Source organism: Cucumis sativus, chromosome 1 (assembly GCF_000004075.3).
Source record: "Cucumis sativus cultivar 9930 chromosome 1, Cucumber_9930_V3, whole genome shotgun sequence".
NCBI lineage: Eukaryota > Viridiplantae > Streptophyta > Magnoliopsida > Cucurbitales > Cucurbitaceae > Cucumis > Cucumis sativus.
Window position 1 is genome coordinate 17,791,336 of NC_026655.2, and position 23,576 is coordinate 17,814,911.

A 23,576-nucleotide genomic window follows, 5' to 3' on the forward strand; every position below is an offset into this window, starting at 1 on the left:
TAATAACTTACTAGCACATGCTCAATTAACTCGTTCTCAAAATGTGTATTTTCATTAATATAAACCAAGTGCTTTTAATATTTAAATTTTCAATCCTAAAAAATAATTAAAAATATAAGCTCATAGGTAACGGTCAAATGTTTAATTGTAATGGACAATTTCTATTCGAAAATATTAACAAAAGTGTTCATATTACTTTCCTTTCTTTTAATCAAAGTACTTGTACAACATTGAAAATCTAAAACGCCAATAAATATTTTCTAGCGGAAAAAAAAGAAGAGTTGAATAAGTAATATGGATTGAAAATCTAAAATGCTAATAAATGTATAAAAATAGAAGCTTTGCCTAATGCCTATAATCAAGACAAATATAGACATCAATACTAAAAACCTGCACAACGTTTCGCTATAAAAAAAATAAGGGGAAAAAACTACCTTAGAGTATCAAATGAATTTCACTCAGCATCTGATACTTCATCCTCATCTTCCTCTAGGATGTAGACCAACGCTCGCTTTCTCGCAGCAAAAACACAAGCTACTCCTCTTGATGCTGGAACAAGAACACCAAGTGCTTAGATTGAGATAACATTTAACCTGTTTGGATTGATTGACTAGAGAAAAGTGTATTCTAAAATTTCACATTATTTAAACTCTTTTGATAAAAACTATTTAAAAGTGTTTTAAAAGCTGTTTTGAGTGATTGTGAAATACTCAAATTTGTTATAAAAAAATTTGATTTTTTAATTTAAACACTTGAAAATGTATTTCAAACACATCATCAGTTTACACATAAAATAAAAAAGAAATATTACAACGATGACCACTCACCACTAACAGCTAAAGGAGGAATGACAGCGTGAGAAATGTTGCGAACTTTCTCATTCTCCATTTGCAGAGGGACAACGTTGTCCTAGAGAACAAAAAGAACATTAATACAAAAAAAAAAAGTAACATTTTGAGGATGAGACCTATAAAAAAACCTCCCATCTCCAGAATATTTAAAAGATGTACTAATTTTTTCTTATGTGCCACTACAAGATGTAATTCTGATTAACATCAGAGCCGAAAGAATTGATTACATTTAACAGATTAAGCCCTTGCATTATAGCACAATTGCAGAAGTCGATTTATTAAGATATGAAGTAATCTTTGGGGAATTGACTTCAGAAATAATGGTTGTATGAAAGACTATACACTCATGATGAATCTTTTCGATGAGATTTAAGCAAAAGGGAAAACCTTGAGTTGAAGGATCTTCCAATTGTCCAGACACGGAGATCTTGGCATAGATACAAACGGAAGGTCATCCACTTGCACAACCATCATATAGGAACCAACAGAGCTTTCAGAAGTAGAAGCAGTCTCATTTAATAACAAAACAATCTGTCCATCCTGTTTACAACCAAATAGGTTCACAGATTAGTCACACAGGATCCTGTCAATCTTTTACCCTCTTTTTTTATATATATAATTAGGGTGCAGAGAATAAAAACTTGCTAACTTGAAGTTTTACCTTGTATAAAGAAAGATCAACACACTGAGAACCATCAGGAATAGATATTAAGACTGCTTCAGATGAGGAATGGTCCTCGTTTGAGCAGCTCTGGTCATGAATGAATCTTCTGACTATGCCTACACAATTTGCAATTTCTGCAAAAGAATCATCTGGGACTCTGAAAGATATATAATCTATAAACTTCTGCTCACAACTCAGATCGGCAGAAACAACTTCAGAGGAATCCTACATGGGGTTTAAAAGAAAATTGAAAAATTAACAAATGCCATATCGAAAGAATCAGTGTGCATTAGTGGACATCATGCCTTCTAAAACTGTTAACCAAGTTAATAAAAACTACTTTTTAACAATTAACATTTAGAATAGTTGTATAACAACCGACTCATGTGTGAACAACTGACAAACGTCAGTAAAGAAGTAAACAAGAGACAAACTTAAATAGAACAGCTCAATAGCAGAATAAATACCTCGTAGTATGAAACGGAGAGAGGAACATGTGAAGACAGGCAACTTGACGAGGATGGAAACGGGAATAGGGATATTATATCTTCACAAAGTATTTTTCTTGAGATTGTAATGAAGGGCATAAGAAAAGCGTCCTTAAAACTGTGGAAGTAAATCAATCGTTAGATAACAATTAAGGAAATACCAAGTATGTGTTTGCAAATTCTTAACTATTTTGATCTACAATGAGCTCTTAAATAAATATCGGTGTGAAAAATTGATCACAAGTTTATTGCTTGTTGACATGTGGAATGACTACATAGAGTAATTAATGCATAATATTACTGGATCAAAATAAAAAAAAGGTTAACATCGTTGGGCATTTCTTACGAATCCCTTTGGGAGGGTGATACCTTCTCACACCGGTTTTTTTATATTTTTTGGGTAAATTTTTAAGTCCAAAAGAGACTTCAATATTAGTCTTTACCATTGAACTCAACTCTCTTCAATCCTTAGTTTTTAGTTAAACTTAATAGAGTAATTGATGTTACTCCAACTATAATTTAGGTGGCGTTTGGCATGCAGAGTTGATTTGAGCTTTTATTTTTAAACGGAAATTGGCATACAGAGTTGAGTTGAGCTTTTCTTTTTAAACAGAAATGATGAGAGAAGTGGGTGGGTTGAATTGAGTTGAGTTGGTAAGAGGTTGGCACAAATAACGAGGCGAGAAATCAGTGAGTTGAATAACCACCCTATTTAATTATTGGCAAACCAAAAGGTGGGTGGGTCTTTTTTACCCAACCCAACCTAACCAAACTTGGGGGCCAAATGCCACCTTAGAGACATGTTCTTTTTTCTATATATAAGAAATAATTTCATTGATTGAATGAAACAGGAACTCAATCAAATAGTATACGTATACAAAAGGGGCCCAATCAAGGGATATACAAAAGGTGTTTCGAATTTGCAAGGAAGGAAGAACTATGACTATGTACGGCAACTGAATCTTTACACCAAAAAAAACGTTCTGAATGATAGTATCTATTATATCCTTGGTTTTCTTGTCCTTATTTTCCACTAAACATCACAAACAATGCATAACCATAAACGTTCTTTGGCAGCTTCGAAAGGTGGATAGATGATCAACAATCTGGGCTAACTCTGGGTCCCTTGGAGAAGCAACAAACCAATTGAAGGCAGAAAAAACCTCTGACCAGATACCTCTAGGAGTGGGGCAATCAAAGAAAACATGCTGGACAGTAACATTGTTGGGTCATTTATTTTATTCTTATGGAAAAGATGAATTTGGGAATGTTATTAAACTTGAGAATTTTACTCCTCGTCATGCCAAGAGTAGACAATACAGAACTTCAATTATTTCTCTGATTCCCAGATTTCCATCAAAACCATGTATTCACTATTTTCCTTTTTAAGGTATCGTTCAATGCAGATTCATGCTGCCACAATCTATTTTTGAACAGAAATTCAGATATCTAAGAGACATATCTCTTTACCACATAAGAATGCCACCACAATTTATTGACACACATACATATGTACACCAAAAGGATAAAATATTTTCTCATTCATTTGCAAGTTCTACATCCAAAGACCTTGTTTGAAACCATAGAAAACTTGCTACAAGCAGGGCAGAGCGTAACTGATATCTCCACATTCTCATACGCAAGTATTCCAAAGAGAAAGAGGATGTTTCCTTTCCTTTCCTTCCTACAGGGTCCTTATAGGTTGGGCTAAAAACTCTCCGTCAAAAGTAATCTACCCCACTTCTCTGTCTCTCCATCATTCATATTTCTTCTTAAGTACAAGGTTGCAGTCTCGTGACCAATAAGCTTTATGGGAGGATGCATGGAATGGAATTGACCACCAGATTGCACCAGGCATCCGCTCATAAGCTTATGGGAGGATGCATGGAATGGAACTGACCACCAGACTGCACCAGGCATCCGCTCATCTTATTTCTTTTAGTACAGCAGTGTTAACCGTGACAGTCAGGATTAATGTAAATATTTAATCACAAAATGCAAATTATCGATGAAAAACTTCGTGTAAGAACAAAAATAAAATGTGCTTGACAGAGCATAAGAACCAAAGCAATATACCAGCCAGCATAACCCTCTTTAATCTATCAGTTGATAATTTGGACACTTCATGTTTTACCATGATTCAATGTTGAAAATTGGTTTCATCATATTCTAAGAAATCCAAGTTGGATCTAATCAAATCAAAGTCTAGTACTCACAGTGCTCCAAAAGCCCTCTCGGGCGCACAGCTAGGCTCAAGGCACAAGTCTAGCGCCTCGTCTTGAAGGCGAAGCTCACAAAATAAGGCGTGCCTGATTGCGAAGCCCCAAGGTTCAAGGCAGGCCTTAGGGATTTCCATTATTTTTAAAGAATAGTAATAATTAAGGGTTTTCCTTCTTTATAAACTAAAAGAATCAAGTTTACTAAGCTAAATGAAAAATTTATCGTGCTTGGGTCTTTACTTTCTATATTTCCACTTCAACTATGGTCTCTTTTTAATGTAATATTTTTATGTGTAATGTTCCTAATAAAAACCCACACCTTTTCGTGCACCTTGCGCCTAGGCTTCAGAGGGCGATTGTGCCTTAGGCATTTAAAAACATTGAGTATTCAGCTTTTTCGTGGTTCCATATTGTCAGAACTTGTCGAGCTTATAATCCAAAACTACTCCCAAACCAACTGAAAAGAAGAAAGGAAATACCTAGATTCCATCTGCTGAAATTCCAGACCAAGTGTCCTCCTTAAAAATTCACAATCTGCAAATCCCCCGAATAGAGCCAATTCTCTTACTCTTTCAACAAGTTCCCTGCAGAAAATGGTAAACGTTCAAGTTGCTGTTGGATATAAAATAATACATATGGTTCACATGAGTGGAGAAATATTGATTACGAAGAGGAAAACTCCCTAGAGATCAAGAGCTAACTAAGAGAATGCAGAATAGATGCATGTAATTTAATTATTTAAACTATGGAAATGAGAAGTTTTAAGGACTATTTCCTTCTTATGCATCCTTGAGATAGGTGAGGGGAAGTTATGGAAGAAAAAATTTAATGGAAAGGGGAGGCAATGTGGTAGGGAAAACTCTAAAACTCAAGGCAAAATAATAATAAAATATATATATATATACATGGCCTTTTATTATTATTTGAAAAAAAAAAAAACAATTTAGAAGGCCACTTTCAATAACCATTTAGGCTTACATTTTCCAAAATTCATTTATACATTATGTTATTCATAAGTATTCATGCCAGTTTACATGAACCTCGAATAATCTTTCAGGATAACCTGTCTGGTCTCACACCATGCAGAAAACTCGTAGGGTATCCAACCTTAGGTAGGTGGCCACCATGGTTTGTTTGTTGTTATCTATTTTTTAAAAATGATTTCAAAATTCAAACCAAATCCTACAAACTAAAAAACAAAATTCTAGAATGATACACAAGAACGGAAATGTAGTAACTCCACACTAAGTGCAACTAGTACAAATTTAGGTTAGGGTATAATTACGGAAGAAATAAGTAACAGAACTCCATAAAGTCACTATTACTTCTTTTGAGACCCTTACTATGTTTCGAACTCTCGCATAGAAGAGGTAAGCAGTGTCACGGTCATATTTTTCCAAGGTGTGTTACCCCCAGTTTATCTTATCTTTATGTTGCATATCTAGCTTAGGTAGTTGCCTTTCTTTTCAAGTCGTAAAGTTTGAGTGTGACGTTTCGGCATTTTCATATGCAAGCCTACCAGAGCTAAAAATGTTCAAAATGTACTATAGGGGAGGCATACCAGTTGAATCCCCGTCCAAGCATGAGTTGTACTCTTTGCAAGCAACCCTTTTTTCTTGCAACTGACAGTCTTTAATGCTTATTGTAACGTCTATTTCAATGTATTTCTTTCCTTCCCGCGTTTTATAAACAAATTTCCCAAGAACGCCAAGGAAGGTCGTAACATACGTCGACGTCATTCGCAACTTTCGGATTTTGATCGACTGACTTGTTCATCGAACACAATCGTCCGTCTTGAGGTTGAAACGATACGATTGTGACACGCAGCGAGGACAGCTATGGAAGCAAGGGAGAGGCAAGTACTGGCAGTCCACGAACTGACCACGTGATATGAAGAAGCTATGCGTTAGTTCCAGAAGGCGTTAAGAACTCCTTCCCTCGAAGGAAAGTGACGTCATTTTATTATTTCCATGAAGTCAGCGTTTGATTTGACTCTACCGCCCAATCAAGGTCAGAATAAGGAAGAGACAGTACCACATGGCGTTTTGCTATTTGAGGATTTCTGCCGCTGGCCAGAAGAAATCATTTCGACGAAGAAAAGTCTTCGGAAGGAGGTCTATAAATAGAGGATTTCCGGTCAAGTTGCAGGAACTAGTTAACTTAAGAAATTGAAGGAAGACCGACGAAAGACCACAAATTCTCTATCATTTTCATCCGGTAAAGATCATGAAGAAATTCCAAGGGATTTTGAAGTGAGGAGCTATCCAAGAAGATAAATTGACAGTGAGTGGTTTATCTAAAAATGTTTACAAAACTCTTGAATTGTAGTCTAATTTTGGAATTTCAAACATATTTATATTTTTCTTAAACTATGAATTTCCTACTGTAAAGTTTTGAACTATATATTGCATATGATGTCTCATATATTCTTAACTCTTGAAATAATATTTTTATGAACGATGATGACACGATAAAATGGCTTTATACCCTATTCAGTAAAAATACTTTATCCTTGCTGTATGATCTGGGACAGAATACCCTATTCTTGTTGTGTGGACTGGAATAGGATGTCTCATACTTGCTGTGTGATCTAGTGTGGGAGCTTGTTGTGTCATTTGGCATTGATGGACAAGTCATGCTTTATAATGATGATACTACTGCGTTGAGACCACTTTGCTTAGCAGCAATCCAACAAAAGAGTATGGTGAACGCTTGAGTTGGAGGAAGGGTACAAACAAATTATTAAATGCATAGAGGTATCCTATGGAATAAATGTGCAAAACGAGTATTGTGGATGAATTGAGAAAAAATGAAGCTATTGATTGCCTAATAAGAGACGAAATAAACTGCTGTCCGTAAATTCCATGATTTTCTTTCTTGATGGCATGATTTGAATAAGCATCTCCTTTCTTCTATCGTTTGATGAATTTGAGCGAAAATGACCCCTCACTAGACATTTTTGTCTAACTTTTCAATTCTTTGTTTGTTTCTTCAGGCAGCGAGGAACATCCAGCTTTTGTCCTGCCATCCTAATCGCTTACCGTGCTATTCTCAAATCGCATCATCTGTTTTGGTAGTGGCAACTATCTTCTCGCAAGCATTTAGAAGTTGGCGGAATAGTTGAGTTAGAGTTTATTTAAAATAGTAAAGTCTCTTTTGTATCTAACAAAGTACTTACGTGATACGTCCATGTATTTCATTTACACTATTAATGAAAGAATCATCTTTCTCATTCGTGTTATCTCTCCTTTATCTCATCCTTTTGGTCTGTTCGCTGACTAAGTGGTTTGCGTAATATCTCCCGGAGAGAGTTGCGTAGGAAGCTTAGGCGGTCACAATCTCACTTATTCGCATTGAACGGATTTTTTGACGGGGCGTGACACTTCTTGATCACGAGAGAATCTAGAGTTTCTTTCAAACCAAAACTTCCATAGAAAAGCAAAAATCCAATTGGACCAAAGGATGTTCAACTAAGCATTTAATTGGGGCCTTCAACTAACTGTATAAGGGCATATGAAGCTTTCTTGAGCCAACACCACTGCATTTTGCAAAGGCTAAACAGTGTTCCCAAACAATTAGCAATAAAGGGACAACATAAAAAAATAAAACAAAGAGCATCAAAGACTCTTCACTACTTTTACAATGAATACACCAATTAGGAGAGACTAGCATAATTTTGATGGATTCTTTGAACTCTACAACAGGTCCTTAACCTTTCTATTGGAGAAGTTGAGAGTCCCACATTGGAAAAACCAAGTGGACTCATACTCCATGTAAGATAAATGGGCTACTCCTCTCATTGCCAATTGGTTTTGAGATGGAACCCCATACTATTAAATTTAACACTTTCAAAAGAGATATCCACACAAAACCTTGACCTTTTGAAGACAAAAGACCTTTAAAAATATTTTTTCTGTTTCTAGAATTGGTCAATGATTCAAATGTTTCAAATGTTTATCATCGTACAAAACTATGAGAAAACAGCATAAATTTTAAAATAAATGTTAGAATTAGTGGACTTGGCCCATGGAGTATTTATGGAAAGATTATGGGAATATTTTCCCTAATTCCTAAATCTTTTCCTTTTATTATTCCCTTGTGTATTCTATTTATTCTCTTCATTGTACCTATTGTAAATTCATTAGAAAATAATAAGAACAATATATCGTGGTTTTTCTCTCCGTACTTGGGTTTCCATGTAAATCAGTGTGCGTCTGTCTCTACTTTCTGCTATGATATATATATTTATATATATCCCATGTCTTTTATTGTAATTTTACATAGTCTCTAGGGTTTAGTTTATTCTCTATATAAATATGTAACATTCCTTTGACTCAAAATGAACAAAAACGATACTTCTCTGAATTCTAGATTACATGGTATCAAAGCCATTAGGGTTTCAAATGGCCATTAGCTTCTTCCTCCATTAGGTTTAAGTTTAGGTTACCTTCCCTGACCGTTTGTCGACACCGCCCATACCATAAGAAGCACCACCTCCGTCCGCCCAAGTTTGTCTTCGCCGATCGCCGAAAAACACCGCGTGTGACCTTCACGCGCCGTCAGAATCCTCGTCGTCTTCACCCACGCACCGGCACATGAGAGCGCATGAGACGTCCGATTTGTCCTCTGTCTTCTGGGCTTGTCTCGAACCATTGTTTCCGATCAGTCTGTACCATTGGGTCTATCAAATAGCACTCAGGTTCGACGAAAACTGAAGGTTACGCTATTGGTTTTGGGTCTTTTTCCAATTTTGCAGCTGTTTGGATTGATTCTCTTTGTTTGTGTGGACTACAATCAGTGTGTGACTTCAATATGGCCGATATAAAAAATTTGGTAGTCTCCAACATTATTCCCTTAGCCTCTAAGATCACAGAACATAAATTAAATGGATCTAATTATTACGATTGGCGTCAAACAATTTTATTTTATTTGAGAAGTACTGATATGGATGATCATATGACCAAAGATCCCCCAGAAGATGCAAAACAGAAGAAGGATTGGCTTCGTGATGATGCCCGTTTATATCTTCAGATCAAGAATTCAATTGAGAGTGAGATAATTGGATTGGTTGATCACTGTGAGTCTGTTAAAGAACTTTTGGAATTTTTGGATTTTCTATACTCAGGTAAAGAGCAAGGGCATAGAATGTTTGAAGTTTGTATGCAATTTTTTCGTGCGAAACAGAAAGCTGAGTCTGTCACCAGCTACTTTATGCGGCTTAAGAAGATCATTGCCGAGCTTGGCTTGTTACCTTTTAGTCCTGAAGTTAAAGTTCAACGAGAGAAGATGGCTGTTATGATTTTCCTGAATGGACTCTTGCCTGAATTTGGAATGGGAAAGCGAAAGACACAGATTCTCTCTGACTCCAAGATTCCATCATTAGATGATGCCTTCACTCAAGTCCTTTGTATTGAAAGCTCTCCGACTGGTGTGTCTATTCCTCAACCCAGTAGTGCTCTCTTTAGCAAGAACAATAACCCTCGGGCACCTCAAAGGAATAGTACTGATCATCGAAAACCAGAGTCTGTAGAGATTGTTTGTAACTACTGTCGTAAGCCAGGCCATATGAAACGTGATTGTCGGAAATTGCTATATAAGAATAGTCAACGATCTCAACATGCTCAGATAGCCTCCACATGCGATATACCAGAGGCGTCAGTTACTATTTCTGCAGATGAGTTTGCTAAGTTTCAGAATTACCAAGAGTCATTACAAGCGTCATCTTCCTCTACTCCGATTGCATCCACTGTTGCCCCAGGTAATATAAAGTGTCTTCTTACATCATCTACCAAATGGGTCATAGACTCTGGTGCCACAGCTCATATGACAGGTAATTCTCACCTATTTTCTAGACCGTTGTCCCCTGCCCCTTTTCCATCTGTTACATTGGCCGATGGCTCCACATCTTCTGTTCTTGGCTCTGGCACTATTCACCTTACCCCATCCTTTTCTCCTTCTTCTATGTTACATTTGCCTAACTTATCCTTTAATTTAATTTCTACTAGTCAACTTACTCATGACCTAAATTGTGTTGTCATGTTCTTTTCTGGTTATTGCTTGTTTCAGGATCGTGTGACGAAGAAGATTATTGGTAGAGGATATGAGTCAGGAGGCCTTTATCTCTTTGATCATCAAGTATCGCAAGCTGTGGCGTGTCCTGTCGTTCCCTCTCCTTTTGAAGTCCATTGTCGTTTAGGTCATCCATCTTTGTTCGTGTTGAAGAAACTTTATCCAGAATTTAGGTCTTTGTCCTCTTTAAATTGTGATTCGTGTCAATTTGCGAAATTTCATCGTCTTAGTTCGAGTCCTCGAGTCGATAACAATTTTCGAGTCCTCGAGTCGTTGTTATTGTCCTACCCTTAAAAGGTATCTGGTTTCGCCTGATGTTGTTTTTTTTTAGGATACACCCTTTACTTCATCACCATCGAGTTCGTGTCAGGGGGAGGATGACAATCCTTTTATATATGAGGTTACCTCTCCCACACCATCCTTGTCTACTGATGTGCCTCCTTCCTGCCCGTTGATTTCTCAAGTCTACTCCCGACGACCTCCACCACAACCTTCAGACTCATGTCCTCCATCAATGCTTCCTTCATCATGTGATCCAGCGCCAAGTGATGATCTTCCCATTGCTCTTCGCAAAGGTAAACGCAAGTGTACTTACCCTGTTTCTTCCTTTATTTCCTATCACCAGTTATCTCCCTCCACATATGCGTTTATTACGTCTCTTGAGTCCACATCTATTCCTAACACTGTTCATGAAGCTTTGTCTCATCCTGGCTGGCAAAATGCAATGATTGAGGAGATGACTGCTTTAGATGATAATGGTACTTGGGATTTGGTATCTCGTCCTGCAGGAAAGAAGGTCATTGGTTGTAAATGGGTGTTTGCTGTTAAGATGAATCCTGATGGAACAGTGGCTCGTTTAAAGGCTTGCCTTGTTGCCAAAGGTTATGCTCAAATCTATGGCACTGATTATTCAGATACATTCTCTCTGGTTGCCAAGTTAACTTCCATTCGCCTATTTCTTTCCATGGCTGCTACCAATAAATGGTCGTTGCATCAACTTGACATTAAGAATGCTTTTCTTCACGGTGATCTTCAAGAGGAAGTTTATATGGAACAACCACCAGGGTTTGTTGCTCAGGGGGAGAGTGATAAAGTATGTCGCCTTCGAAAATCTCTGTATGGTTTGAAACAGAGTCCTCGTGCGTGGTTTGGTAAGTTTAGTCAAGCCCTTGTATGCTTTGGTATGAAGAAGAGTACATCTGATCATTCAGTTTTCTATCGCCGATCTGAGAAGGGTATAGTTCTACTAGTTGTATATGTTGATGATATTGTTATTACTGGAAATGATGCATTGGGTATTTCGTCTCTCAAAACTTTCCTTCAGGGTCAGTTTTATACAAAAGATTTGGGCCAATTGAAATATTTTTTGGGCATTGAAGTGATGAGAAGCAAGAAAAGTATTTATTTGTCTCAACGAAAATATGTACTTGATTTGTTGTCTGAAACAGAAAAATTAGGCGCCAAACCAAGTGGCACTCCAATGATGCCAAATCAGCAACTTGTTAAAGAAGGAGAATTATGTAAAGATCCTGAGAGATATAGGAGATTAGTTGGGAAGTTGAACTACTTAACAGTGACTCGACCAGACATTGCATATTCTGTAAGTGTTGTAAGTCAATTCATGTCTTCCCCTACAGTGGATCATTGGGCTGCAGTAGAGCAGATTTTGTGTTATCTAAAAGCTGCTCCTGGACGTGGGATCCTATACAAAGATCATGGACATACGAGAGTTGAATGTTTTTCTGATGCTGATTGGGCGGGGTCTCGTGAGGATAGGAGATCGACTTCTGGATATTGTGTTTTTGTAGGTGGAAACTTAGTTTCATGGAAGAGTAAGAAACAAAATGTTGTTTCTCGTTCGAGTGCTGAGTCAGAATATAGAGCTATGGCACAATCTGTGTGTGAAATAGTATGGATTCACCAACTATTATCTGAGATAGGCTTCAGTATTACCGTGCCAGCTAAATTATGGTGTGATAATCAAGCTGCACTTCATATTGCATCTAATCCAGTATTTCATGAACGAACTAAACATATTGAGGTGGATTGTCACTTCATTCGTGAGAAAATCCAAGATGGGTTGGTGTCCACAGGATATGTGAAGACCGGAGAAGAATTGGGAGATATTCTAACTAAAGCTTTAAATGGAACAAGGATAAGCTATCTGTGCAACAAGCTGGGCATGATCGACATATTTGCTCCAGCTTGAGGGGGAGTGTTATGATATATATATACATATGTCCTTTATTGTAATTTTACATAGTCTCTAGGGTTTAGTTTATTCTCTATATAAATATGTAACATTGCTTTGACTCAAATATAATAAGACAGATACTTTTCTGAATTCTAAATTACAGAAGCAATGGTTTTTTTCTTTTCTTTTTTTCTTGAAAGAAATAACTTCTTTCATTGAGTAAAAAAATAAAAGAATACAAAGGCAAAAAACAAACCCACAGAGAGAAACCCCCACACAAAGGGTTTCCACCTAACGGTAAACTAGCAATCCCAAAGATAACTGGCAAGCTACTGGACATCAAACTCCTGCAAAAAGTAAATCCATACAGACCTCGCAAACTGACAATACCAAAGAAGATGATCGTGATCCAAGGTTTTCCTCCGTCTTCCATCAGAGACTAGAACAAGAATTCTTCTTTTTATAAATGTATTCAAGTTCAAAATGAAACTAGAACAAACAAGCTGTATTTGATGAAACCATATATTGATTACTAAGATTATGTGAAGGTAGTGGGAAAGTTGAAGTATATGGACAGGGCTACAGAGAAGAGGAAACATTTGTCTTTCGCTTCTATCTATACAGAGGTGGGTGTTGATAATCCTCTCCTAGATTACGTGAAGATTATGTTAAAGATGTGAATTTTGATAAGAGTAATATTTCTAATCAGAATGTCGAGTACAATTAAAAGGATGTCTGTATACTATTAATTGAATTAACATTTGTAACATTATTAAAAGTTAAATTCATTTAAATATTCAAGTCACCACTGTTATGATTTGTTCTTAAAATATCACTTCTTGATTTCCTTAACTACTTGAGAAACAGCAGTTATTTTAAAATTTAGCAATTTTCTATCAAAATCATAGAAAAATACACATCAATTATATGTTTACATTTTATAAGAGAGGATAGAAGAATAGACTCACGAGTCAATCTCAATATTGTTGTCGTTTTCAGATGCTTCAAGCAGCTTATTAACAGGATCTTGGTTGTATAAAAACTTCAAGAAAATGACAACAAGCTCACTGCAATGACCAACAAATGTAATTAGACCAGGCAGAGAGAGTTCACAACTTAAGCAAGTGTCATTAAATCAGGGAGAGAGAGAACTACCTATTATAAGGTAGAAGTTGATCGCTCGGCTCTGACATAAGTAGTTTAATACATCGTATAAGCCAGTTAAAGAAGTTTGAGAACTGCACAAAAACAAAAGTTTTATATAACAAATTATAAAAGCAGCAAGAATCGTCCATTATTACACACATTAATATGAACTCATTTTTATAACAGGTTTGGCTTACACACACAAAAAGAAAAGAAAGAATAGTGAAATTGCTTCCAAATTCCAGCTTAGAAGGGATTAGGGGTTGGGCTTGTAATAGTCATTTAGACATGTTTCGCTCGATTCTGTTTTGAGAGAAAGTTAGTTACATAAGTATACCACTGTAAGAATACCACTGTAAGAAGTTCACTTAAGTACCAGAGTAAGATGTTACTGTAACTATAAACATTATTAGAAAAAGGACAAAGAACACACTTTGACAAGATCTAAGAGACACTATATGACCAGAGTTAGGAAAATCAGACTATGACCGTAGGCTTTCAAAAGTTTATACCAAATTTGAAGAAAGGATATTTGAAGAATAAATGAGCCCGTTTGGTAACGTTCCTGTTCCCTGTTTCTTGTTCCTTGTTCTTTGTTCCCAGTTTCCTGTTCCTTCTTTTTTTAGAACAAGAAACAAGAATGTGTTTGATAATTATTTATGTTTCTTGTTTCTTGAAAAAAAAGAAATAGAAACAGAAAATATGTTTGATAACTGTTTCTTGTTTCTTGATTTTCTTTTAGATTCATTTTTTATTTTATTCACATTTAATTCAATTAAACATCAAACAAAAATATATGTCATCCATTAGACATAAAAAATAAAATTATCAAACCTAGATAAGGTCTTCTTGTAATCTTATGAAGAACGAGATGAAGATTGGGATCTGAAGGACAGAGCCGGCGAGAGGAAGACGAAAACCCACGACGAAGAAGAGGACTGAAACCCATGGCAAAGAGGAAGACAAAAACTCACGGCTAAAACACAAATCTAGCAAAAACCCACAAATTCGGTGTATTAATATAATTAGATTATTCTTAGGAGATATTATTCTGGAGATATTATTTGATATTATTTCCTTAAGTGTATTTCTCTATGGTTATATATAGGCTTGTATCTCTACTAAATAACGAATGAATATATAGATTAATTCCATAAAATCAACATGGTATCAGAGCTCTAGGGTTTTCGCCTTATTGAATTCTAGCCTCCACATCCCGTTTGATCTCTGCCTCCGTTGATGAATGATCAACGGAGGCAGGATCATCTCCCATTAGCCATCAACAGAGGCAGAATCATCCCCCATTTGCCGAAGCCGCCCCTTAGATCTGCAAATCCACCGTTGTCGTTGCACCTTCCCTTTGCCACTCATTGCTGTTCAAATCTGCCACCATCCAAACCCCAGAAACCCCATTCGTTTGTCACTAGCGTCCGCAGCGGCCATCTCCTTCATAGTTCTTCGTCCGACCTCTTGCTTTCCCGTTAGCCAAGCAGCCGATTGAACCTTTGTCAGTTGAAGCCGAACGCCCAGCCGAAGAGTTTTGGTTTTGTCCGTTGTCCAAGAAGCTCCGCTCGCCACTGCGTTTCGTTGCTGTTGCTCCATCTCCTTACGCTGTCCCAACAAAACCATGAAACCCCATGTCCTCAGATCCTCGCGTCTGCCTCCAATCTATTCCAGATCTGTCTAATTTCGTTCAGACCCATCCTTCATGTCTGCCTTCAAAGTTTAGATCGAAGCCCAGATCCAACGACGCCTCGTTTCTGTTTTTGTTCAGATCCGCTAAGCCTCTCTGCTCCATTCAGTTTAGTTTCCGTTCTGTTCACCCCAGATCTCCCGTTTAATCTGATTCTGACTTGCTCTAGTTTAGTTCGTTCGGTTCCATTCTGATCCGACAAAACACTCCTGTCCAATTCCGACCCTGTTTTCGTCCAGCTTTGGTTCTACTTTGCTTCAGTTTTGCTCTTTCATTTTGCCCCCGGAGTTCTTGTTTCGTTCTTCCTAGGTTCTGTTATAGATCTCTATACGAGGATCTATGTTTCTATCCTAGAAGTTCTTTGTTTCGCTCTCGTGGGTTTGTTTTAGCCTAGAAGTTCTTTGTGTGTTTGTTCTTCGGGTTTTTTATTCTATTCTAGATATATTGTTTCTTTTCTTAGTTCTTAGCAAACTCAAGTTTGTGATTTCAACCTTGAGTTTAAGGGAGGGTATTAATATAATTAGATTGTTCTTAGGAGATATTATTCTGGAGATATTATTTGATATTATTTCCTTAAGTGTATTTCTCTATGGTTATATATAGGCTTGTATCTCTACCAAATAATGAATGAATATATAGATTAATTCCATAAAATCAACACGGTGAAAACCCACAACGAAAACACCATTCACGCAAGAGGAAGAGGAAAACCCAAATCCAGCGAAGAGGAAGGCGTCATGTAGAGGAAGACGATGTGAGGCGAAGAGGAAGACAACGAAGACGATGAGAGAAATAGGAAGAGGATGGTTATTTGGGAAAGACGATGGAGATAAGAGGAAGAAAAAGGAAACCACGTGAAAAGTGGTTATTTGGGAAATAAGAGGAAGAAAAAGGAATTCACGAGAGGAAAATGGAAAAGGAAAATGAAAAAGAAAAAGAATTGAAAAAATGAAAAGGAAACCAACAAAAAAAATTGAGAAAAAGGAAAAGGAAATCAATGAAAAGAATTGAGAAAAAGGAAAAGGAAATCAATAGAAATAATTGAGAAACGGGAATGGAAGAAACTACTTTTTTTTGTTTCCAATAATTCCTTATAAAATGAGAAACATTTCTATTTTTTTTAGAACAAGAAATAGAGAACGTTACCAAAAACTTCCGTTTCTTAAAAAATGAAAACAGGAAACAGGGAATGGGAACGTTACCAAACGGGCTCCAACACTAAAACATGAATCAATAGTTAGGGGTAGATTCGATCTAGAACAAAAGCTATCTTGTATCAATTTTTTTCCAAATTTTACAATCATTTGGATACTCCACCTAACCTAACAAACATCCAGGAAAAGAACTATCAAACCCACATTCAACATCTTAGCATACTGTTAGACCCCCAATGTTGCATACATATAAAAGAAAGGGCAGGAAAGGAATTTGACATGATAGTAATTCTGGGAGCAGAGAGAAAATATCATAGAGGGCCCACTGTGGATATGGGGTATTTATAGAGAATGTTTAGGGATTGCTGTTTTTTAGGTTTTATATTTTCTTTTTGGTGAAAGCTTTCATAGCCTTCATAGGAGAAGTTTCCAGCCTTCTCAAAGGTGCTGGACGTTATTGTGAGTACTGTTTTCTGGACTTCTTGATATCAGGTTGTGCATATTTTGATCTTTATTGTCAGTATATCAGAGTGCTGTCTCTGTTTGTCTTGTTGGGATTTTTCTGCTTTTCAGGTTAAATATCCTAACACATACACATACTCCTCGCCGTGAACCTGGGGGAAGCTAACTCAAAATACAAAGGACCTGAAACTGATCCTAACAAAATCTTAGGAACAAACATTGAAAAACCTAGATTTTCCAAACTGGATGCTTCTGAAGCCCTCATTATAGCAATTTAAAGGCTCTTAAAGGTTACTACTCTGATATGTGCGTAATCCTAAGTCCCAACCACCACAGAGAGTAAGAGACACCATATTTAAAAAACACTACTTTAAAGAATCTAGCTCCAACAACAATCTCCTAAACCATTCAGAAAAAAGAGATACATTGTTGCTACAAGTAACCAACGCACAAATTACTTAGAAACTTTATTCCAGTTGTCTAAGTTTTAAGAGAAACCAAATGAAATTCTAAAACAAAGAAAGACCTCCAACAAGGCTATTTGCCCAGCTAAGGCCACTTAAAAATAATTTTTTAAAATAAGCGGACTAGAAGTTTTGAGCAATATGCTGAAAAGATTACTAGGAAGCACTGCCAATTGAGGATGATTTATGGAGAAATAAACTAGACCAACCAAAAACCTTTCAGAACCATCTTTCCAAACCATTCAGAGAGAAGTCTGGCAGATAAAAACAAGGGAAAAGGATTTCCTTACCTCAACCCTTCGTAAACAAAGAATTTTGGATTTGTACAAGGGTAACACACTGATACACTTTATGCTTATTGCTTACAATGATGACTAATATACTATATTGTCACATTTTGAGAAAAATTTACGTTGGAATTAACCCATCTTACCCCCCTATTTGAATTTTGAACAAAAATACAACACGATTAAACCCAAAAGCATAGGGCATAGCGGTATTTCTTAAAAAAAAAAATGTATTTACCAAACTTATGTAAGAAGTATAATGAAGTGTAGTTGACAATTGCGTAAAGATTTGTTTATAGTAGGTTAGTTTTTATACTTTCAGAAGAAGAAGAATTTAATCCCAGCTTTTAAATCAAGTGTAGCAATAAACTTCACACAAGAAATATGTCCAAACTAAGATCCATCTCTTCTATTTAACCTGAAACACTGAGCCTTTAGGACAACATGCAGAAAGGATGAATAATTTGTGTCATTAGCTCTTTTCATTTCCAATTTATTTTTTTTATAAGATTTTCAGTTTCCAATTTATACACCAACCCCTTACAATCATCTACTACCTCGTTAGCCACAAGAATGTAATCAACTTGTTTCTCAACCTGAAATGAAATTTTCATGATAAATTAAGGATTAACAAGCGTTTTTCTATTCTACAACTCAATTTGCCTCTCAATTGAAAGATTAAAAAAAAAAATCCAATCTCTGTGGGTTATTGGGGAGGGGGCTTTGGTACTCAGCAAAGTTTGCGTTCAAATGAAAACCATAGCAAAAATTCATCTTCCATAGGGCATACCTGCTGCAAGACTGTTGAAAGCACCCTCATAAACCGTTCAACTTGCACCAGTAGCGTACCAACCTTTTCTGTAGCATTGTGCATAAGCTTCTCATCTAAACCAACACCCTGAAAACGTGCACGCCATCTAGAAATCCCTAATAGTTCGCCCATTCGAAATCCAATGATTTCTGCAGCAGGCTGCAAAGAAATTCTACCATTTAAGTTCTACTAGTATATAGCTGTATTGATATCATGTCAAAAAAAAAAACCTATAATAGTAAAGAATAATAATAAAATATTACTGTATGCATTTTCACCTGAAGATGATCTAGAACAATAAGTTGGAGTTCACTTCCAGCCCCAGAAATAGCCTTAGACACACGCTTTGCACCCTATTCAAAAAATCGGAGTGAACAACAAAACAATCATTAATATCTGAAATGATCAAAGAGAAGACTGTGCGTACCACTTCACCAAGAGAGTTAACTAAAAATTGGTGAACTGGAGGACTAGTTCGTGCACCACCTAGAATGCTAAGAAACTCCTCCTGGGCAGATGAGTCAAGTCCTGTATGTAGGAAAAGAAATGACGTGAGTCAGGGTAAAAGGAGTAGCACATGAATATCGATAATATCTATTACTACCATGGTTAACTATCAGCGTGGATAAAGAGTCAAACTTCTCTTGGAAAGCGTGCATGGCATCAGACCACTGCTTACTCATTACTGATAATGATACCCTTATTACCTCAGTCAATTCCCCAATGTTAGAAGCTTGTTGAGCTACCTGATGCAGCTCACTTTTCCTACAATGAGGCAGAAAATGAGTTTTTCTTTTCTTTTTCCAGGAGCACAAAGGTTAGAAAGGATATGATGGGGCGATACTAGATAAGATATAATTCAGTAGGACTCAACCAACCTTTCAACAAGAAAAAAATGCTTGAATATCATACCAGCTTTTTCTTAGAGATATATTAGGGTAACTAGAAAGAAGCATAATGAGAATCCAATGGTAACCTATACCAGAGTCTGGAAATCGTGGGGGAGGAGTGGAAATTATTTTAATTCCAAAGAAAATTTCAAGGGAATATTGAGAATTCCCAACATCTGCTTCTCTTCCTACCCCTAAATCCTACTTATGACCATTCAACTACAACAATTAACAATGTAATTACTAATATGCCCTTAATAATATCTACAATCCCTTTTTGGCTCCTACCATATTCCTATCAGAATTCAAGAGTACAAAACCTGAAAATCTAAATCCAAGGACAAATATTTCAGTAATATTCCTAGTGTCAGCAGTAATTACCTCTTCCTAAAGATTGAAGTATCAAGCACTAAAGAATGCATGCCATGCACACCTTGAACGGTGATTTGTCTTTTTCTTGGATCATGCCCATGTCCAACGAGTTCGCCTGAGCACATTACTACCAAACGACAAAAATCCTTCGATAAAGCAACCTACACTAATACAAAACAAATTATGTACATTATCGTATTTACTCATAAACCAATCAAGATTTCTGAAACTTGAAACCAAGTTACAATACTCCCAGTTCAGACAAACATTTCAGGTACAGTGAAAATTATTGGAGAAATTTTTATATTAAAGTAAGATATTAATCTAACTAGAAATCTTAAAGACCGAACAGATAATCCTTGATATTAAATTATTTAATTTAACAACCACGATGCTTTAATAGTTTGGAGGAGATTTTTAAAACTTGAAGCTCGAGCTCCATATGCATAAGAAATCTCACTTCCACAAGCTTCTGCTTGAAACTTCAAATACTCAAAGGTTACAAGTTGATTTAGAAGTAAGTAACGTATTCATGCCAAGATATGGACCAATTAAAACTCTTCACTTGAACCAATATAAGTAATAAAAATTATAAGTTAAACTCCATTTAAATTTCACCATACTCCTGTTGCTCGAAGTCACCATATTTCCACAGCTATGAATAACAAATTAAAAATGATTGCCCAAAAGGAACAGGCCATATGATCAAATAAAGTCCATAAATGTAGAATAGCTGTTATATCATACCTTGTAAATTTCAGCATTCAGAAGGTGACATGAAGCACTAGCATCTTGAAGAGGAATATGAAGCTCGTGTATGTTCTGTCCCATTGAAAAAGAAAAGCACATCAATGGATGAGAGTATGAGACACTCAATACATCAATACAGTGACGGTAACAACACAAAAAACAATAAAAATAAACTTGCATCTGTTAAAAGGGGGAAAAAACATAAATCTCCAGTTACACATTGTATAACTACATTGCACGTGGTTTTTTTATCACAGTTACCTTCTAATGTCAATGTCTAAATGATAAAGAAAAAAAGAAAGCAGATGCTTTGCATTCCAAATACTCAAAAAGGGAGTGTACAAGAAAAATAGTTTTATAGAACAGAAAACCTTTATCAAACAGATCATTTTAGGATTAAGAAATTATACATAACTATAACCACGAACCTTTCTTATCTCTCTTTGGAAAATCATTACTCAACTACTAACTTTGCTCCATTCATCAGTATAGTTCTCAAATACACTGATAAAATTATTTTGTTTCTCTTGTAATACAATTTAAAAGTAGTGTTTTAATTTCAAAACTGTATATTGACATCACTTCCTGATCACTTGAAAATATAAGACCAAATCCGGAACCCTAGCTTTTTCGTCCTCTGCTGGTCTGTATTCACCAAAAGGCCAGCAGAGGATAGGAAAGCTAGGGGTCGAATTTTGGTCTTTATGCATTGAGTGTGCAAGAAGCGATCACAATCAAAATAGAAGTATACAATTTTGAAATTAACATACTACATTGAATTTCATACAAGTGAATCAATGTATTCAAGAACTATACTGATGAAGCGAGAAAAAAATCAGTTAAGTACCTATTTTTTGAAGAGAGAGAAGAAAGGTTTGCAGTTGTGGTTATAAATATAATCGCAGTTAACTTACTATTTTTCCAATTGGAAAAACGCCAAATATGCTGAAACGGATGCTTCCATCTTTGTCACCACTGCACAAGATGTTAAACCGCTGTTGAGAAGAATTTGACAACTCCGTAAATGAGTCTTCAGAGTCGTCAATGAAACCAGTATCTCCAGAGACAAGTCCAGGCATTCGAGGAATTGTAGGAGCAGGAGGGAAAATACGGCGGGTGCGATCTTCATAAGTTGACAAGATTTCATTTTTGTCCTGAACCACAATTTTGAGAATGAGTGAAGGATGAGAGGGAAACACAATTTTATTTTTGGATAAAAACATAAACCCATATTTGAAAATCATTATTCATGCTGCACATTCTAGATGAGGCTTGCAAAATGACTTTCCAATAAACTTCATGGAAAACACCAAATAAATAAGGGGAGAATTACTTACTGTAATCAACTGGCTATCCTCCACCCAATTTAGACTAACCACAGCAACTGCATGAGACTTTAGGCTTCTCAACAACTTTCCATTCTGTTAGACGTACAAAATAAAGGGTCTAAAAAGCAGCAAGAGAACTAAATCTATATTAGGCATATTGGAAGCTGAATCTAAATAATTATAGTACAACTGGACTAGCAGGAGTCTGGATCACCATAATTGAGTGCAAGAGTTCCACAATTGACTAATCAATAGCAAAACTGTGTTTTAAAGTTAAAGTAAGACTACTCACTTCAACATCATGCAATAAAACTGTCCCATCTTCAAGTCCAACTGCTATCACCTTACCATCAGGCCTCCAACATAACGATTTTATAGACCTTCCTACATAAAAGTTATACAATCATTCCTAGCCAAGGATGTCACCAAACAACATAACAAGTAAGAACCCAATAACAAAGTGAAAAACACAGAGGTCTTAAGAGGAAGTGACAATATGGTTTTGATGTTGATGTATTAAGTTTTGTTGAACTAAAATTGTCCAAAGCAAGAATTTAAACTTTAGTGTAACACCAAAAGTTGAATCTCTAAGTTATCATTAAATAACATAAAGATAGTCTTTTGGCAGATGAAATATTGCCCTTCGTCATGAATTAGTATCAAAAGCTTAATATCAATTTAACTAACCTATGCATTACACTCTAACAAAAAAAACTTCAACGTATATTAGAAACACTTCTTTAGATCGAACAAAGACAATAAAGCAGTGTTAAAATGAAAACTAGAACACACCCGTTGAATTTTCTTTTTAAGAAATAAGGAAATGTAAAAGATAAGCTACAGAAACAAAGGAAACATAGAGCTCACCAGGCGATATAGTCCACAGCCTCTGCCAGTTGAAACGGTGGAGCAAAATTTTCGAGTCTTCCGTGACCATGGCTAGCAAATCCTTTTCAGGGTTCCACTCGGCAATTTTAACCTTGCATTAGCAAATCATCAAATATTCAGAGCAGAAGAAAAAAACTCATCACGCACAATAATATACTAATGTATGTGCAACTCTAAGTACGCGGCCAATGGTGAAGAGTGAAAAATAAAACCTGAGAGGCAGTAGGCTTGTCGAATTGGAGCTGAAATGGAAGCACACGCTCGGCCTCATCGGTTTCCATAGGCTAGAGCTGAAATGGAAAAATCCAGTACCAAACTCAGAAAAGAAAGTAGAATTACTTCAGAAGCCATAGTATGAATCGATGACTTACTTCTGCAATGCTCTACAATTACTACAAAGGAACTACTGAAGTATGAGAGAGAGGCTAAGAAGGAGAATCCCTTGAGGGCGAGCACTCCGGCACTGAGGATTCCACTTTCTGGAGTTCGGGATGAGATTTTCGGGTGACTTTCGTTGCCGCCGGTCACAAGGGCGCGAGAAATAACTCAAAAAAACAGAGTTCTATTCTTCCATAAATTTGAGAAATTGACAAAAATGAAATAAGAAATAACTTTATTTTTTAAAGAATGGACGCATTCTGAAAATAATTATTTGTTTGAACCCTTGATTACGAGAGAAAGGGTGATAAACGGTCCGTTGGAGTCACTTTTCTAAACATATTATAATGTTCTAAAACTTTTAATTTGTAATTCAAATCACATTATATTCAATAAAATTGTTTTTAAGATTTTGTTAGAAGAAATGAATACTATAACTTTGAATCCAATAAACTAAAGTCTCAAAGC

At 36.2% G+C, this 23,576-nt stretch overlaps 1 protein-coding gene and 1 long non-coding RNA gene across 2 annotated transcripts; one reads left to right on the top strand and one right to left on the bottom strand.

Annotated features, from left to right (window-relative positions):
* Nucleotides 1–140: 140 nt before the first annotated feature.
* Nucleotides 141–23,323, bottom strand: LOC101220229 (anaphase-promoting complex subunit 4). Its single transcript, XM_011658168.2, has 20 exons — nt 23,102–23,323; nt 22,943–23,020; nt 22,710–22,821; nt 22,135–22,226; nt 21,852–21,935; nt 21,429–21,668; nt 20,512–20,586; nt 19,774–19,925; nt 19,107–19,267; nt 18,930–19,030; nt 18,781–18,855; nt 18,482–18,661; nt 13,641–13,723; nt 13,454–13,552; nt 4,702–4,806; nt 1,983–2,121; nt 1,513–1,740; nt 1,239–1,391; nt 828–909; nt 141–549 (listed from the first exon to the last, which is right to left on the bottom strand). The coding sequence occupies exons 2-20, from the start codon at nt 23,009–23,011 to the stop codon at nt 455–457; spliced, it is 2,325 nt and encodes a 774-aa protein (XP_011656470.1). The 5' UTR covers nt 23,012–23,020; nt 23,102–23,323; the 3' UTR covers nt 141–454.
* Nucleotides 2,753–3,422, top strand: LOC116401687. Its single transcript, XR_004214009.1, has 2 exons — nt 2,753–2,950; nt 3,081–3,422. It is a non-coding gene; the product is annotated as an uncharacterized LOC116401687 (long non-coding RNA).
* Nucleotides 23,324–23,576: the final 253 nt, after the last annotated feature.

Coding starts and splice junctions, on each gene's coding strand:
- LOC101220229 (XM_011658168.2), bottom strand. CDS start 23,011: ATGGAAACCGATGAGGCCGAGCGTGTGCTTCCATTTCAGCTCCAATTC. Junction 1,741..1,982: donor TCTCCGTTTCATACTACGAG/GTATTTATTCTG, acceptor AACCCCATGTAG/GATTCCTCTGAAGTTGTTTC. Junction 550..827: donor TCCTCCTTTAGCTGTTAGTG/GTGAGTGGTCAT, acceptor TTCTTGTTCCAG/CATCAAGAGGAGTAGCTTGT.